This window comes from Ascidiella aspersa, chromosome 1 (assembly GCF_963924565.1).
Source record: "Ascidiella aspersa chromosome 1, kaAscAspe10.2, whole genome shotgun sequence".
Taxonomy (NCBI): Eukaryota; Metazoa; Chordata; class Ascidiacea; order Phlebobranchia; family Ascidiidae; genus Ascidiella; species Ascidiella aspersa.
The window spans coordinates 26,299,361-26,316,868 of record NC_139447.1 but is presented as its reverse complement, the minus strand read 5'-3'; the positions used below and the strand labels follow the sequence as shown (position 1 = coordinate 26,316,868).

General features: G+C 34.1%; 1 protein-coding gene across 1 annotated transcript in view; it reads right to left on the bottom strand.

Moving 5' to 3' along the window:
• Positions 1-15,673: 15,673 nt before the first annotated feature.
• The window catches only part of LOC146168571 (protein FAM227B-like), a 154,735-nt gene continuing 152,900 nt past the window's right edge, over positions 15,674-17,508 (bottom strand). The window contains exon 15 of the mRNA XM_083388794.1: positions 15,674-15,877. Within this exon, the coding sequence (XP_083244920.1) occupies positions 15,779-15,877 (99 nt within the window). The 3' untranslated portion in view covers positions 15,674-15,778. The remainder of the gene's footprint in view (positions 15,878-17,508) is intronic.

The following is a 17,508-nucleotide window of genomic DNA, read 5'->3' as shown; positions in this document are numbered from 1 at the left end:
AAAATTAAGATTTAATGCGTCACTGATATATACATTTCGGTTCGAGTAATACTTTGTAGGAAAAACAACCTATGATTAAAAACAAAACTAATTTATTTTGAGCATTGCGGTAAAATTATTCCTCTTGTGAACAAACCTAAAATAAAGCAATTACCAGAGCAGCCATTGGTAACGCTGAGGACAACATGTTCGCTGTGGAAGCTGGTTTTATTGCCATGAAACACTGTACGAAAAGTTACACGATTTTAAATCATATTTGGTCCTGGGATTTACATTGCTGTAGCCTACATCCGCATATAGCTTCACCCCACGATATGAAAGACGGTTTTATTCGTTGTCGTGAACACATCCAATTCGAATTTCGCTCATGAGGATTTGCTTAAATTTTTCGGAAACAAAGCTTATCGTATTTTCATGGTCGACGAACTTATGCGGCCATCATTTGCCCCATCCTGACAGAGTATTATAAGCATACTACCAGGACCCGTGTGTGCATAGGTCGCTACACTTTCTAATGTAACTGTTTAATTGCCACTAAACAACGTAATTTAAAATAAAGAACAACAGCAACAACAAAAATCGGTCAAACGATTACAATTTTAAATCATATGTGGTCCCGAGATTTACATTTGCTTCCACCCGCATATAGCTGCACCCCACGATAAGAAAATAATTAACAAAAATATGATATTGAACAGGTTTTATTCGTTGCCCTGAACACACCTAATTTTCGCTCAGGAGGATTTGCTTAAAATTTTAATCATATTTTCATGGTCGATGAACTTACGACGCAATTATTTGACCGCATGCTTGCAATTCTAACAGGACCACTGCATACATACTTTACACGACCAACCTGGCACAATATGAAAGTATCTGCCTCTATCGTAAGAAAAAATTAAATCAGAATGTTTACGGTTTAATAACAATGTAATTGTTTTCTTATCTGTCTAGCATTTGTTCCCGTCCACATTACGCATGATTTGTTTATAAGTAATCCTAAAGCAGACGTGCTGGCTATAATAAAATTAAAAGAAGCAAAAACGAACACAACGCCCAAAGCCATCTCAGACTATAGCTATAGCTTATAACTGCATCTGTTGATCAATGATGAGGGGGTGAACGCGCTGGAAACAACCATGACGCCAATGCTTGCTGTGACCCAGGGGTGTCTACTGAAACATGCCGACGAGCCAAATTTAACTTTTTTCTGTGGCAAGTTAAAATATTTTGATATTTTACTTTCGGCGATATAAGGTACGTAACACAGGTTTTAAAAAAAGTTTAAAATATTACACAAAGTTCACAAAATTACATCTGGGTCATTGCATAACGACCAATTACCTGCCTTAATGAGAGAGCATATTTTTCTAAAAAGAAAAACTATTAACGTACCTTGAGACAATCCCGAAAATTGGTTACCTACAATCTCATCGCCGCATGCCTATTCTGACTATAGCGGTTGAAACAAATAATTTTCTCCTGTAGCCCCTTTTTCTGTGATGTTTGCTGTAACATAGTTTCCTGCCTCGACTGTTACCGAACTATTAAATGCGTAGTACGGTACTTTTTGATGCAAAAAAGCTTGTTTAAGTATAATTTGTTTTTGCAGTTGGGCAAACTTGAGTTGTTATCGATTTATGTGATACTAAGCGTTACGCTTAATTTGGGCATTTTACATGATTGGTTTATAGTTCGGGATGCGACAAAATATTGTCGTTGTTCGAAACTCAAAAATAAATAAATTGTTGATATAATTTGATATTTACTTATCTAATAAAGCTCAGCTAAAGTAACCCAGGAAGCAATGACAAGAAATAACTCTGAGTATAAAGTTTATTTATTGCTTGCTTCGACTTATTTTACTCGTCGTCATCATCGCCATCTTCATCTGGTGAAATTTCACGCAAATCTTCTGGTAAGCTGTCGAGGACATCTAAAAAACATTCGTCGAGAATCGTGCTTAAATGTTTAAAAAATTATTATAGTTAACAAACACCAACTTCCTAGTGTGGAAATAGTTTAATTGTTATTTGATTTTGCGCGCTTGCTAGTGGATCTACTGTCCGCATTTCATGTGTAATGGATACTAAAGTATTAGCGTATTCTGCATCCACCGTTTATAATAAGGTGACTTAATAAAACTATACCTCAATCTCAGATTTATGCTCTAAACCAGTAAATCTCAAACTTATAAGCTAGGTCCCACTTTAGTTTTCACAAAATTATTAGGTGCCACCAGACCTACTACATCAATATATGCGTTTGTTGCCACTATAAAAAAACATCTCCGCCACAAAATGTTTAAACCAATCCTCTAAACCTTAAAAAAGTAATATTTTATTGGAATATTATGCTACTGTAACAAATTGCCAAAAAAGAATCCCTCTTCACCCTATAAAAAACAATCTTCTTAACCCACCTCCTAAATGCTGGAACATTGGATGTAACAAGTCCGGTTTGGGCTTTTTCCAGTTCAATTTTTTGCCATTTGTCCATTTTTTCCATTTTCCTTTTCCTTTCCATTTTCCTGCAGCAAGTCCGTTTGAGACCAGAAGGCAAACTAACAACAATGTGATTACCGTTGCTCTATTCATCTAAAGTACAATAAACGAAAATATTAATTGCAACACTAAACTACTTCAAATTAGTATAGTCGCATCTAGATTGGTATCGTACTGCAAGTATAGCTACCAATTTTTGATTAATAAAATTCATTAAATAAACGCTTTTTCGCGTTTTAACAGGCGATATGGTATCGTTTGCACAATATGCGAATATGTGTGCTCATCCAAATTTAAATAAGATATATCACTTATTTAGAATTTTTTATGGCGAATCTGGTTAATGAGAAATGAGTTTTGCCCGTGTCGTACTCGGTATATAGACTACACATGTTTAACTCGTCGGTATAAATGGTTAAACTACCCTGAATAAATTAAGTCAGGCCAATTTCAACCACAACACTCTGGAAGAATAGTCACTTTTTCAAAAAGTGAAATATAACTGCTTTTTATTCGTTAATTTTTTCAATCGCTTTAATGATTTTTATTGACAACACTGGCGTCTTTTAGACCTCTGCATTTTCAAGATAAAATCCGGATTTTTTTGATAAATTTACTAAATCAAGCTATATACAAATATAACAATAACGTGATGTGATTGCGTACGAAGATATTAATTAGATTAGCTTTTCTTTAATATAACGTGGGTTACATATCACGTGTTTGCCAACGAAAAATTAATAAATAGTTTACCCGGCAATCCTGCGCATAAACGCACGTTTTTCTGAAACGATATAGATATTTTTGGGTTGGGCTCAATGCTTGTTAACAGCATCTTTTAACTTTAAATATGAGTAAGCACAATTGCATTTCTAAATATGCTTTTAAGTTGCGAAATATTTAGCGGTTTGGCTATAGAATAATTGTAAATTCCCTTTTTCGTAGTAAAATTTTCAACCGTATGATATAATAAACCGTTCGATATTTCTGACAAATTTGTTAAAGCAAAGCATGACCATTCCAGCTATACCCTTTCCAAATTATTATTTATTGTTTTCGGCTAGCGTACAAACTACAACAACACTTCGCCATATGGGTGTTTCAATGTTCGAATACCGTGAACTATTTTATTCGGCCATGTTAATATTTTAATTGGGTAAGATATTTTAGGAAAAAGTAAAAAAAAAACATAAATGGTTTGTTGAATGCGATAAAAACTTATTTTAAACCGCAGGGTTGTTTGAAGTTTATTTTCTAAGCATCGATATTTTACTGCATTGTTGTTCTTAACTGCCATATTTTTGGAAGTGGACACCTTCCTGCAATTTGTGTCGAGGCATAATTCAGAAGGAAGCATATGGATAGTCGTTTAATGAATAGCAAAGCCCATTTTGAGGTAACGGTATTGGCATAATGCAAAGGTTTCAAATAAATTATAATTTATTTTGAACATGATGTACCATGGTCGAATCCAGGATTTTAGTTTGGCCGGGGCCATAATTTTATTTAGATATACTTTATAACAAATATCACAACTATTAAATCCGTATTTAAATGCAAAGACTGCTACAATTTGTTAATGTCTCTGTGGAGAATTACATATAACCAGTCTATTGAAGCAGTGATTATATTTTTACGTATTTTGCAAATATGTTATTGTCGTATTTTTCTTACGAGGTTAAGGTTAGTATCGTGAAACCAGAAAATATTTTGAAATCTGTCACAGGTTTTTTCAAATGGTGACCTGCATGAATGTTATATGTACCTAAAAAAACGTTACCTTGGTTTAAATGCTTGTTACTGGCTCAATGCTTGTTACCAGCATCTTTTAACTTTAAATATGAGTAAGCCCTTATGGATTTTTAAATATGCTTTTAAGTTGCGAAATATTTAGCGGTGTGGCTTGAATAATTGTAAATTCCTTAATTCGTTGTAAACTTTTAAACGAATAAAATAATAAATTGTTCGATATTTCTGACAAATTTGTGAAAGCAAAGAATGACTATTCCAGCTATACCCTTTTCCAAATTATAATTTGATTGGGCTATGTTGATATTTTAATTTGGTAAAATATTTTAGAAAAATAACGAAAAAAAAACAAATGTTTTGTTGAATGCGATACAAACTTCTTTTTAAACCGCAGGCTTGTTTCAATTTTATTTTCTAAGAAACGATATTTTCCTGCATTGTTGTTTTTAACTGCCACGGTTTACATTGTGGACACCTTCCTGTAATTTGTGTCGAGGCATTAATCAGAACGAAGCATGTGATTAGTCGTTGAATGAATAGCAAAGCCCATACTGAGGCATATTTTAAAGGTTTCAAACAAATTCCAATTTATTTTCAACGTGATGTACCAACCATGGGCGAATCCAGGATTTTAGTTTGGCCGGGGCTATAATTTTATTTAGATATATATTCTTTAAAACAAAAATCACAATTAGCAAATCCTTATTTAAATACAAAGACTGGTACAATTTGTTAATGTCTCTGTGGAGAAGTACATTTTAACCAGTCTGTTAAAGAAGCGACTGCATTTTTATGTTTTTTTCCAATATTTTATTGTCCAAATTTTCTTATAAGGTTAAGTTTAGTATCGTAAAACAACCAAATATTTGAAAATCTGTCACAGGTTTCTTCAAATGGTGACCTGCATGAATGTTATATTTACCTAAAGCGCCGCAGTACCTCGGTTTACCTCATAAAGCTGATATTTTTTTGAACTAATTACAGATTCAAAATATCTGCATGGCCATTTCCATTTCTATTAAATGTGATGGGCGTTATCGAGCAACGATTGCCAAATAATGAAACAAGCTATCAATAAGTCATGTAGCGTAATCAGTAATGAGCCTAAAATAAATTAAACTTCGAAAGTCGCATCATTTTTGAACAACCAATTATTTTAATTAGAGACGCCCTGCGCCTAACAAGGTAATTAAATTGTTTGTTCGTGGACGTTTAGTAATTTTAAATTTTTACTGCATTGTTGTTTTTAACTGTCGTATAGTTGGAAGTAAAAACCTTCCTGCAATTGATGTCGAGGTATTAACCACAACAAAGCATGTGATTACTCGTTTAATGAATAGCAAAGTCCATACTGATATATGTTAACTTTATAACAAATATCACATCTTTTATATCTGCATTTAAATCAGGTAGTCGAACCGGAACCGAACCGGAACTTTATGAACCGGTTTTGGGTCAATTTTTTCCCAACAGTAACCGAATCTGAACCGGTTTTTATAAGATTTTAAGGAGCCCAACCGGAACTGAACCGAATAATTTGAAAGTACCTGAACCTTAACCGAACCCGAACCTGTAAACAAAAGCGGTTCGCTCCAGCATGATGTCACAACTTCTACTTTACCGAGTCAAGTTACGCGATATTCGAAATTTCATGAAACAAATATGAATATTGAATTTTTTTTTTTTTTTTTTTTAGATTTTTAGATTTTTCAATATTGAGTTGCTGTTTTTTTAGTAAGTCACGGAACTTATATTAAATGACTTACAATTCGAAGATTATTCTCTACATTTACATTTTACCCACGTTTTGAGATTTAACGCAAATTATATTGTATCTGAACCGGAACTTTATGAACCGATTTTTAAATAACGATGTTCGAACCGGAGCTGAACCGGAACTTTTAAATTACTCCGAACCGAAACCGGAACTGAACCGGATTCCGAAAAAATCCTTGAACCCGAAACGAACCTGAACCGGAAAAGTCAAACGGTTCGACTTCCTGATTTAAATACAATGGAAGCTACATTTTGTTGATGTTTCTGTGAAGAATGTGTTACTTTTAACCAGTCAGTGGAGGCAAAATTTGTACTTCTAATCAGCAATTGCTCGACCGAAATACAACTCGCCAGAAATATCGACCCTGGGTGGTTATTTCTGCAAGCTCGTACAGACGTACACCGTATATTGCTCTAATGATGACATAATACAGTTAAAATGTCGTTGAATCAAACTTATGACTAACTTTTTGATCGAATTTTAACTGAACGATAGTTTTAAAAAGCTGACTTTAGTTTTTTTGTAAACGATTTGTGATCATTCTTAATCGATTCTGACAACGTGTAGAAGTCAAATTATTATCGCGCTACTGATGATTTAATCTGCCTTCCATTTCAGGGCGTAAATATAGTTTTTGGCCTCGATTGTTAGCGAACTATTGAATGCATAGTATTTTTGGTTATGCAAAAAAAGCTTGTTTACGTTTAATTTGTTTTTGTAGTTCCGCAACTTGAATCGCTAGCGATTTATGTAGTACTAAGCGTTGAGGTTTGGGCGTTTTACATTATCGGTTTATAGTTTGAGCTACGACAAAATTTTGACGATACAGTCGATATGGTCAAACTGGACAACAATAACTAAATCATTAATATCATTTAGATGTTTACGGTACTCATCTAATAAAGCTCAGCTAAAGTAAGGCAAGAGGCAATGACAAGAAATAACTCTGAGTATAAAGTTTATTTATTGCTTGCTTTTCGACCTATTTTATTCGTCGTCATCATCGCCATCTTCATCTGGCAAAATTTCTCGCAAATCTTCTGGTAAGCTGTCGAGGACATCTGAAAAACATTCAACGATAATTATCAATGTTAAATGTAAATAAATTATTGGTTAAACAGCAAACTACCTAGTGTGAAAATATTTTAATTGTCTAAAGTATTAGGTTTTGCGCACTTGTTTGGGGATCTAATGTCCACCGTTAATTTGTCATGGATACAAAATGTTCACTACTTCCACTTTTTTTATAAGCTGACTTAATAAACTTTAACTAAAACTCAATCAAAAAACAAGCGCAGTTCTATGCACCAAACAACTTATTCTCAAATTTATTAAAATCAGGTCCCACTTTAGTTTTCTTAAAAAATGTCCCACAAGACCTAAGCTATCTACATAAATATATGTGTTTTGTATGCCACTAGAAAAACATATACGCCCCCAAAATGGTTGAACCACTGCAGTAAACCCTAAACAACAAAGTAATATTTTTCTACCACTGTAATAAACTGCAAATAAAGTAGGCTATCAACCCACATTAACCTACAATACCGATCTCCTTAACCCACCTCCAGAGGGCGGGTTCAGGTGACGTGGATGAACAAACGCCCGTTTGGGCTTTTTCCAGCTCCATTTCCCTTTCCATTTCCATTTTCCTGCAGCAAGTCCCTTCGAGACCAGAAGGCAAATTACCAACAATGTGATTACTGTTGCTCTATTCATCTAAAGTGAACGAAAGTATAACTTACAACACTATACTACTTCAGAAAAATAAGTATTTTCATACAGTCGCATTTAGATTGGTAGTGTGCGGTGAGTACAGGCACTAATTTTGGTTTAGTAAAATTCATGAAATGTACGCCTTTTTCGATTTCAACAAGGCGAAGTGGCATTGTTTTGCACAATATGCGACTATATGTTGGCACATCAAATTTAAATAACATTTGACATTCATTTAAATTGTTTTTGAAGTTCAAGCCCTCCTATTCCAAATTACTAACAAAGCGTTACCTTATCCTTCGTTGCTCGCCATCTAAGAAGTTTATATAGTTCAATGGGTAAATAATGTCGCGTGAAAGTTGAAATTAGTGTTCGGTGGTTTTTGTAAACTTAGCACAGCATGCAGGTACAACTTTTCCTTTTCCAATAAACTTAAAAATTTACGCTCGTTACTGAATTAGAGCATAATATTTAAACTTAAAACCGGCAAATTGTTTAAGTAGCATGGTTACGTTGTTTTTAAATAGGTTTTACAAATCCTCTTTTTACCAATACTGATTAATGAACGGCACTTAGGTTAATGCGAATCTGGTTAATGAGAAATGCGTTTCACCGCCGTCCTGATCCGCATAAACAAGACACATGTCTGACTTGTCGGTATAAATTGTTAAACACCCCTGTTAAAAAAGGCAGCCTAATTTCAACCAAATTATTCTGTAACAAACTCTTTGTCTAACCATGTGCACAAATACTGTTCCAATGTGCGTACAATACATCGCCTGACTTAAAATTTGCGCACATTTACGCATGGACATTTTGCACCACACATTGTTCAAACAAAGCTCGCATATTCAACTAATCGCGATGGCTTATGGCAACTGGTAAGCTTTGATTTCCTTTTATAGAACATAGATAACCTCCTGATGAAACTATCGATATATTACTCAAAACACGCAATTTGGCCAATCTAATTACAGGGACTTCTTAATAGCGTGCATGCAACACAGCATATCTTTGAGAACCTATAGAGCCTTTTAATTGAACCCTAGCATGTTCCGAAGAATTACAAAATTATATTCATTAGTTTATTTTCGTAAAATGAAATTTCTTACAAATTTTGTACCTAATGTACGGCATTGTATGTATTTCTGTACTTTATGTAAACTTTAGCGTGATTTCGGTAGAGACATTCAGCTGTGGAGTCAAAAAGAAACGATTAATAATGACCATTTACGAAATGTATAACCTGTAAACCTTGTGTGTTTAGCTTTACCTCTGTGATCAACGTACATTTGAAACTATTCTAACTTCATATACCATTTAAAAACGATTGAATGCGAAGAAATGATACATTGTTAGGGGATTACTGTTTTCACTGAATATCAAAAATATTTTCTTTGAACTTTGAAATTCTTGTTTTATTTGTGTGATTGGACCCCAAAAGGCTATGTAGTATTAGAGAACGTAAAATGTTTGCAAGAAGTTAAGAACCTACCAAATCTTCATTTTATTAAGTTGTAACTTGTAATGTCCACACACGTATGAATGTTTTAGTGTGCCTAACAATAGGCTACAGCTAAATTTTGATGTAAAGTGATTTCCGAAAAAACGCTTTGAGAGAAAATATGTAACTGCATATATTTTTTAAATAATAAGCTAAACTTTTGATTCAAATTCTTTTCTACTGCAATTAAACTTTTGGTCGTAATAATAAACTTTAATTAACAATTCGTTAGTAAGCCTGAATTATTTATACGATACACAGACTGTTTAGTGCTGGCTGGTTAACTTTGCTAACTTACTTAATTTGTCTTATATATTGACCGTTTCTTGGTTTCTGTTTACTAATGTTTGTTTTAATCTTTTTTAAGATATCTCATTTCTACCGGCGCGTTGATTTTATAACGTCGTTATAATATAATTGCTCTTTATCATTTAATTCTGTCAATTGCTTTAATTTTTTTTAGTGACAAAACTGGCGTCTTCGAATCTCTGCACTTTCAAGATATAAGTCTGGATTTTCTAAATAAATTTACTAAATCAAGCTATAAACAATTAAACGTGATGTGATTGCATACGATTTCCAATTAGATTAGCTTTTCTTTAAAAACGTGTATTACATATCACGTGTTTGCCAACGTAAAATTAACCAATAGTTTACTTGGCAAACAAGCCTGTGCATTAACGCACGTTTTTCTAAAACGAATGCATATTTTAACTTTAAATATAAGTAAACACTTAACTAAATTGCATTTCTAAATATGCTTTTAGGTTGCGAAAAGTATTACACTTAAATTATTTTAGTAAAAAGTAAATAAAGGAAGCCGCAAATGTTTTATTAAATGCGATTTAAACTTAGTTTAAACCTCAGGATTGTTTCAAGTTTTTTCTAAGAATCGTTTTTTTTTTACTGTGGACATCTTTCTGCAATTTGTGTCCAGGTCAGTGTTCTCTCCAAGACAGTGCTCCGCAACCTTTTTTCACTTGTGGCACACCATCCGAGGTAAATTAATTCGGCGGCACACCTACGAAATATATGACAATCGAAAATAAACAACATAAGTAAGTATTCTAGGCAGCCCAAAGGAAACGGGGCGATTTATATTTAAACGCGCCAAAGGCTCCAAAAATTGACGTTTTACATTCTCTTATCTTTTGATTTTGCGGTTTTACTGTTTTTCCAAAATGTTTTTAGCCGGAATGAGTCCTAAAAATACCCCCTTATAGGCCTACGCGCGAATTGCAAAAAAAGGGTTGCAAAAAATGTAGTTCGACATGTATGCTGCTCAGGACCATATTGGGCATCATGGGTCTGAACCACGCTAAGACAATATATAAATTTTGCCTAGCCACATCAAACAAATTGCGTAGTAAAATTTCCTTTTTGCTCACTTACATCACTCAAAAATTAAAACTAAAATTTCTTCACTTGCTTGCCACTACAGTTAGAGCATTTCGCATTAGCCATTTTTCATTGATGTTGCTAGCAAAAAGCAAGTGAAGAAATCAAATCCGCATTGACGACAACGACGTGGTACATGTTTTGCTGTAAATAACGTTGTCTAATCGTTTTTCAACATCCATCCTGTGAGTTAAATGTCTACACAGGAAAATCAAGCTAAAACGAAAAAAACGTGTTTAGAAAAGTGCCAAACACAGCAGTGGAATGTTTGACAACATTTCCTAATAATGAAACCGAAATGCATTTCTAGGGGCGTATATTTTTAACACAACTGCAATTTTTACGTGATTTCTGTGCAGATAGAGCTGTGAACTAAATGGCTCTTACAAATTATCAAAATCATCATGATAAGTGCAATGAGCAAATAGTTCGCGATTCTTGATTGGGTGCTAAAGGCATTGCATATCCAATCTTGCTTAATTGGACGTTTTGTCAATTTAACCCAAATAATCAGATATGTTTTCGCACGACCGCGTTTCCACATCCTTGAACGTATTTCCTCCGATTGCAGTTGCACATACAACTTTCTTGAAAATATTTGTTTTATGACATTACGCCTTGTGACGTCATCTCTAAAATTTTCACGACTCGCTTCCATACAAACAACATTGATCTGCCGCGGGCCCCTGTTAAGTCACCCTTAACATTTTTATGTGCACTACAAAAAAAATTTGCACAGTAGAAAATTTTCTTAGAGGGAACACTGTTCCAGGTATTATTTGGAACGAAGCATAGATAGTCATTTAATGATTGATTTGGCATATATATATTTTTTTCAATTATTTTTTTTTATATTATGATGTACCATGGACGGATCCAAGATTTTAATTTGTCCAGTACCATAATTTTTTCAAATATTTTAATTTTTTTAACAAGTCAGTTAAAGCAGCGACTGCATATACATTTTTTGCAAAAATGTTAGTGTCGATTTTTTCTTGTGGTGCAGATTAAAATGTTAGTGTCGATTTTTTCATGTGGTGCAGATTAATATCTTGAAACAAGACAATATTTTGCAATCTGTCACAGGGTTCTTCAAATGGTGACCTGCATGAATGTTATATGTACCTAAAGCGTTGCGGTACATCGGTTCATCTTATAAAGTCCCTTGTACATTGAACCGGTGCTTTCTCCACGGTGTTTAAAATAAATAAAAAAAAAGTTTTTTCTTCACAAAACGATACTTCCACTCACCAGAGATAGCACTACGCAGTCTGCGAATTTACGCCCTATATACAATTGTTTTCAATCATGATTAAACCTGCCTTCTATTTCGGATATTTAACATAGTATCCGGCCTCGATTGTTAGACAACTATTGAATGCGTATAGTGGTTTTCGCAAAGCACAAAATGTTGTTTAGATTTCAGTTGTTTTTGTAGTTGGGCAAGTTTGAATTGTTAGCGATTTAGGCCTATGTGATACTAAGCATTATAAGCCTTAGGCATTTTACATAATTGGTTTATAGTTTGGGCTGCAACAAACTCGACCAACAATAAATAAATCATTGAAATAATTTATATATTTACTCATCTAGTAATGCTCAACTAAAGTAATTCCAGAGGCAGAGGCAAGAAACAACTCTGAGTATAAAGTTTATTTATTGCTTGCTTCGACTTATTTTATTCGTCCTCATCATCGCCATCTTCATCTGGTGAAATTTCCCGTAAATCTTCTGGTGAGCTGTCGAGGACATCTAAAAGAAAATTGGATGAGAATCATGCTTAAATGTCTAAAAATGTTTTGGTTAGTCAACAAATTTCCGACGGTGGAAATATTATAAAAATGCTTTAAATTATTAGATTTTGCACGCTTTGTTAGTGGATCTACTCTCCTCTTTTTATGCGTCATTGATGCTTAGGTGTTAGTGTGTTTTACATTCAACGTTTATAATAAGTTGTCTTATTAAAACTGTACTTGAACCCTAATAACATATAACCACAGTGCTATCCTGTAAATTAGTGCCAGGCCCCACTTTAGTTTTTAAAAAAAATATTAGGTCCTACCAGACCTACTGTACATAAATATATGTGTTGATTGGACTACACTACTACGGTAATAAAGCAAACGATTAAGTTCGCTGCCAATAAAATATTAACCAACTTTAGCCTATAAAAACCAATCTCCTTAACCCACCGCTCAGGTAACGTGGATCAACAACCGCTTTGTGCTTTCTCCAGCTCCATTTGCCATTCCATCTCCATTTTCCTTTGAACCACTTTGGCTTTGGTGCAGCAATTCCCTTCGAGACCAGAAGGCAAATTACCAACAACGTGATTATTGTTGCTCTATTCATCTTAAGTAAACGAAAGTAATATAACTAACAACATTAAAAAACAAATGAATAATTTCTTAGAGTCGCATCTTGATTGGTATTGTGCGGCGAGTAGGTACCAATGTTTTGACAAGTAAAATTCATAATGGATGTCTTTAATTACAAAACTTCGTTTTTGTTAAATTACTGAGGCGACTATTCTAAACCGAAGCGTTCAGTAGGGAGACGTGATATTGTTTTGCACCAATGTGCTCGAATGTGTGCACATCCAAATTAAATAACATTTGAAACTGATTTAATATTTTTTTTGCGGTTAACCACTCCCATTCCTAATTTGGAACAAAACATTAACTTATCCTTTATTTTAACAAAGGATATCATTCCTTAACAATATAAATAATGTTAGGTTGGAGTTGGAATGAGGGTAAGGGTTAGTAAGGGGGGAATATAGGTTTTCTACAAATCAAAGTATTGTTTTTGTAAACTTAACACATAAACAAGTTCTGCACTTCCCCCCTCCAAAATTTTTAACAATTTACGCACTTTACTGTAATAGAGCGTATAAAATTTAAATCAGGGTTATACGGCCCAACGTGGATTTTAATCCCCTCTCTAACAATTTTGATTAATGACACCTGTAGAATGAGCAATTAGGCATTGCCAACACTTGCCAAGTTAAGGCGAATCTGGTTGACGAGAAATGCGTTTCGCCGGCGGCTTAATCCGCATACACATGTTTAACTCGTCGGTATAAATGGTTACACACCCCTTTAATAAGTCAGACTAATGTCAACCACAACCTTCTGTAACAAACTCCTTGTCTCAAAATGTGCGCAAATTCTGTTCCAGTGTGCGTACATTACCTGACTTAAAATTTGCGCTCATTGTTCAAACAAAGCTCGCATATCCAACTGATCGCGTTGCCTTATGGTGACTTGTTAGCTTCAAAAACATTTTATAGGAAGTAAATAACCTCCTGTGGAACATATCGAGATATTACTCACAACACGAAATGTGGTCGATCTAATTACAGTGAACTTAATAGCGTGCATGCAACATAGCTCATGTTCGGGAAACCATACAGTCTTTAAAATGAAATCTGGCATGTTCCGAAGAATTAAAAAATAGGTTCTGTTTTGAGAAATCTTATTTCCACTGACGTGTTTTTTTATATCGTCGTTACAAATTTGATTGCTTTTTGTTCTTGAATTATTTCCATCTGTTTTATGAATTTTTTTTAATGAAAACTGGCGTCGGCCTCTGCGCGTTCGAGGTAAAAGTCTGGTTTTCTTAATAAATTTACTAAATCAAGCTATATACAATTAAACGTGATGTGATTGCGTACGAAGATATCAATTAGATTAGCTTGTTTTTAATATAACGTGTGTTACACATCACGTGTTTGCATTATCAATAGTTTACCCGGCAAACAAGCCTGTGCATTGACGCACGTTTTTCTGAAACGAAGCACATACTTTGGAGTTAGGCTGCGTTGCTTATTACAAGCGTTTTAACTTTAAATATCAGTAAACACTTTACTAAATTGCATTTCTAAATTTGTTTTTAGTCGCGAAATATTTAGCGGCGTGACTAGAATAATTGTAAATTCCCTATTTCATAGTAAACTTTTCAACCGTATAATATAATAAACCGTTCAATATTTCTGACAAATTTGTTAATGCAAAGCATCAACAATCCAGCTACGCTTCTTGCAATTTAGGCTATTGATTATTGTTTTATTTATTTATTGTTTGAGAAACTTCCACGCAGCGTACAAACCACAACGAAGTATCGTCATATTGGTAGTTTAATGCTCCAATAGGGTGACCTATTTATTTGGATGTTTTGTTAAAGCTTAGTTTAAACCGTGGGGTTGTTTCAAGTTTTTTTTTTCTAAGCATTGTTTTTTACTGCATTGGTTTTCTCGACTGCCATATTTTTGGAAGTGGAGCCATAATTTCTTTAAGATATATGTTTACTTCATAAGAAATATCACAACTTCTAAATTCGTATTTAAATACAAAGACTGCTACAATTGTTTGCTGTGTCTGTGGAAAATATATTGCTTTTTAACCGTGGCATTCAGTTGAGACAGCGACGGCGTTTATATTTTTTTGCAGTGTTATTGCCAATTACTCTTATTTGGTTCAGATTGTTGTCGTGAAACATTAAAATATTATTTTTTTTTCAACTATGTAGCCTACTGTAAAAATCTGCACGGCATTTCACATTTCGAATAAAACAAATTGCTATATGCTATCAATCAAGAAACAAATCTGTGATGGACTGAAATAAATTAAACCTTGAATGTCACATAATTTACGAATCGCGATTTATTTTAACTACGGTTGGAAGGTAATAGTTGTATGATGAACATTTGATAAATTTGCAGCTTTCTCCAATATGTTCCGCGTTCTAAAGAAAGTAGATTCTCAGATAAAACAAGGAGAGTTGATCCAAAACTAACATAGGTGAAAACTATACGCACTATATGTTGAAGTTTTGTAAATAAGAATAGACCGACAAAGACAAAATGGCAAACCTCCACCTTGTCTTATGAACGTCTGTAAAAATATTAAATTATGTAACTTCACACAGCCAGAGCTGCATAACTAAAGTGACTTGAAAAGGTAAGTTACACGAATTCGCTGTGTAAGACTTTCAGGAACGTGAATATTTTCGTACTTTCTTAAATTCTTTATTTCGTCCTGAAAATACAAACCGGTAACATAGGTATAACTTTGAATTTGATAAAAAGCACGTCTTCTAATTCAAAATAGCAAAGCGCACAAAACACGTTCACAACTTGTCGTTGCTGTCCTGCAGAAGCAAATCGGCGTGTTTCGATGAAGTTCTGGAACTACCGTAGTCTGATTGCCGGTGTATACCCTTCTCTAGCTGAGAAATTAAACAAAAATATTATGAAATGGCATATTTTCGCAACCCAATCGTAGCTTCAACAAATGGTTAAAAGCAAACCGAAACTTATAGGGTTAATCGACATCTAGTTAAAAATTTATTAACGCCGCTAGATTGTAGTGCTAAGTTCCGAAACCTTTGCCTCAGTTAAAACAAGGTTATACTTTTATTAATTTTATTAATTTTATTAGTCTCGTCACGCTAACATGACTAAGAATTTTGTAGGCAAGGGTCGTGCGAACTATCACCGCACTACATACAACATTAATTAAACTATTTCGAAGTCAGCGAACGCATGTGACTATCGTAATTAATTAACCTTTCAAAGCTAGGAACATTTTCTTAATTAATCGAGTCTTGCTGTACAAAGGTATCCAGAAGGAAGAACGGGAGGAAAGCGACCACTGTCCCAACGTGGAAAATCATAAAGTTAACTGAAAAAATGAGAGCTAAGAATAAAGGGCAATTAACCCAACGAGATGGCGTTAAAAACGTGATAGTTTAGGAAATATCTTAAAGCAGAGTAAAACACAAATAAGAAAAACATTTTAAACAACCGATCACATGTACGGCCAAAAGTGTAGACAGGACCAATTTGAGAAGGGCACGAGACCATGTTCCCAAAAAGGTGTTTTTGCTAACTTTTACTATATTTAAATGTCACACATTAATGGTTTGCCTATTTAAAAAAATATATGTCATTAAGAAACAGCCTAAAGACATCGAAATTTCTGAGAAATTATCTAGTTAATGCAATTTTTGTCTGTTTGCGCAAATTCATAACCTCTGTGCTATTAGGCTATTATATCGTTAATAACGCCCAACCAACTCCTAAGACAAACGTAATGCATGTTTTGAATGTGCCAATCTTGTCAAACTCTCCAAAATAACGTCAAACTCTCCAAATACCGGCTCTCGTACGCCGTCTAGCGGAATTGCAATATTATTCATTTGCTTGTTGACTATCTATTTTCTTTTACCCTTAATGTAAAATTCATTTAAACATGGTTTATAAATACAAGACAACTATATACATGCATATACCACATGCCAATAATAATACTATTACCTATGAACTTTCACTTCTTATCTGATTTATATAACATTGACGAATTCAAAGGATGCAGAAAAATAAACAAAAACGTCAAATATTTGAACTCACTTGCTGCACGGAACCTTATAATCAAACATTGTACGACGACTTTAAAAACAATCCGCACTCTAAATTTAAAGGTCAAGCAATGTTATTGTTGGTACATGCACAAGAATCCCACCCACCCTGGGAACACTACACCCGGTACCATGCGAATGGCATAACAAAGAAATTATTGAATGGATAAATGAATTTCAATTCGGAAAAATTAAAGAAACAACGAGATGTACCCATCAGAAATATCAACACATCCGAAATTGATTTGTGAATCACAGAATCACTATCATTCCGGCATCGGAAGAACTAGCTAATAACAATTGTTGAAGTGTAACCAACCAGGCCACTGGTAAACGACATGCCCATTGCCCATATTAAAAAAATACAGAAAACCAACATAGGCAACTAAGCAGCACAGATTTCCCACCCAGTTCTACCAATATCACTAAAGACACCCAGT